Source organism: Eimeria mitis, genomic scaffold (assembly GCF_000499745.2).
Source record: "Eimeria mitis Houghton genomic scaffold, Emh_scaff1021, whole genome shotgun sequence".
In the NCBI taxonomy this organism is placed as follows: Eukaryota; Apicomplexa; class Conoidasida; order Eucoccidiorida; family Eimeriidae; genus Eimeria; species Eimeria mitis.
The window spans coordinates 13,315-14,116 of record NW_013567135.1 but is presented as its reverse complement, the minus strand read 5'-3'; the positions used below and the strand labels follow the sequence as shown (position 1 = coordinate 14,116).

Below are 802 nucleotides of genomic sequence, written 5' to 3'. Positions count from 1 at the left end.
CTGCTGCTGAGTTCCAGCTGGGGCCGACGCTGCTGCTGCTGCTGCTGCTGCTGCTGCTGCTGCTGCTGTGGCAGCATCCGCTGCACCCACTGCAGCAGCAGCACCCAGCGTCTTATGAGAGCCTGCAGCAGCGGCTGTCTCCTGATGCGAGAGCTTGAGCAGACAGCAGCAGAAACAGCAGCAACGAACGACCCCAGCCACATGAAGGTAACAGCAGCACCTGCTGTCTCCGCAGGTTCCCTGTCTCCTTCTTGCTGCTGCTGCTGCTGCTGCTGCTGCCCGTCCTCTTGCTGCTGCTGCTGCTGCAGCTGCTGCATATGCATGCGGCTCCGAGGTTTTCGCCAAAGAGGGTGTTGATGCAGGGGCAGATAAGAGAACGATCCGTGCTGCTGCTGCTGCTGCTGCTGCTGCCGCTGCTGCTGCTGCTGCTGCTGCTGCTTTCCTATGTCTGCGTGAAACACCCGCTGCATCCACCGCCTGAGGATGCCCAGCACAGGAGACACGATGGGGTTGAAGGGTCGCGGCAGCTGCTCATAGGGCAGTTGCTGCTGCTGCTGCTGCTGCTGCCGCTGCTGCTGCTGCTGTTGCTGTTGCTGTTGGTGCTGCTGTTGTTGCTGCTGCTGCTGCTGTCGTCCATGAGGCCACCAGGGAGTCGTTCCCCCGTCGACGTCTCCAACAGCTGCTGGCATGCGTCCGCTGCTGCTGCTGCTGCTGTTGCTGTTGCTGCTGCTGCTGCTGCTGCTGCTGCTACATTGTTGCGGGGAGCTCTCAGCAGACGAACGCCAGCCAGGTGGGGCCTCCA

General features: G+C 62.2%; 1 protein-coding gene across 1 annotated transcript in view; it reads right to left on the bottom strand.

Moving 5' to 3' along the window:
* EMH_0027710 (protein kinase (incomplete catalytic triad), putative) overlaps nt 1-802 on the bottom strand; it is a gene marked incomplete at both ends in the record, with an annotated part of 13,546 nt that overhangs the window by 1,098 nt on the left and 11,646 nt on the right. The window contains one exon of the mRNA XM_013494069.1: nt 87-802. Within this exon, the coding sequence (XP_013349523.1) occupies nt 87-802 (716 nt within the window). The remainder of the gene's footprint in view (nt 1-86) is intronic.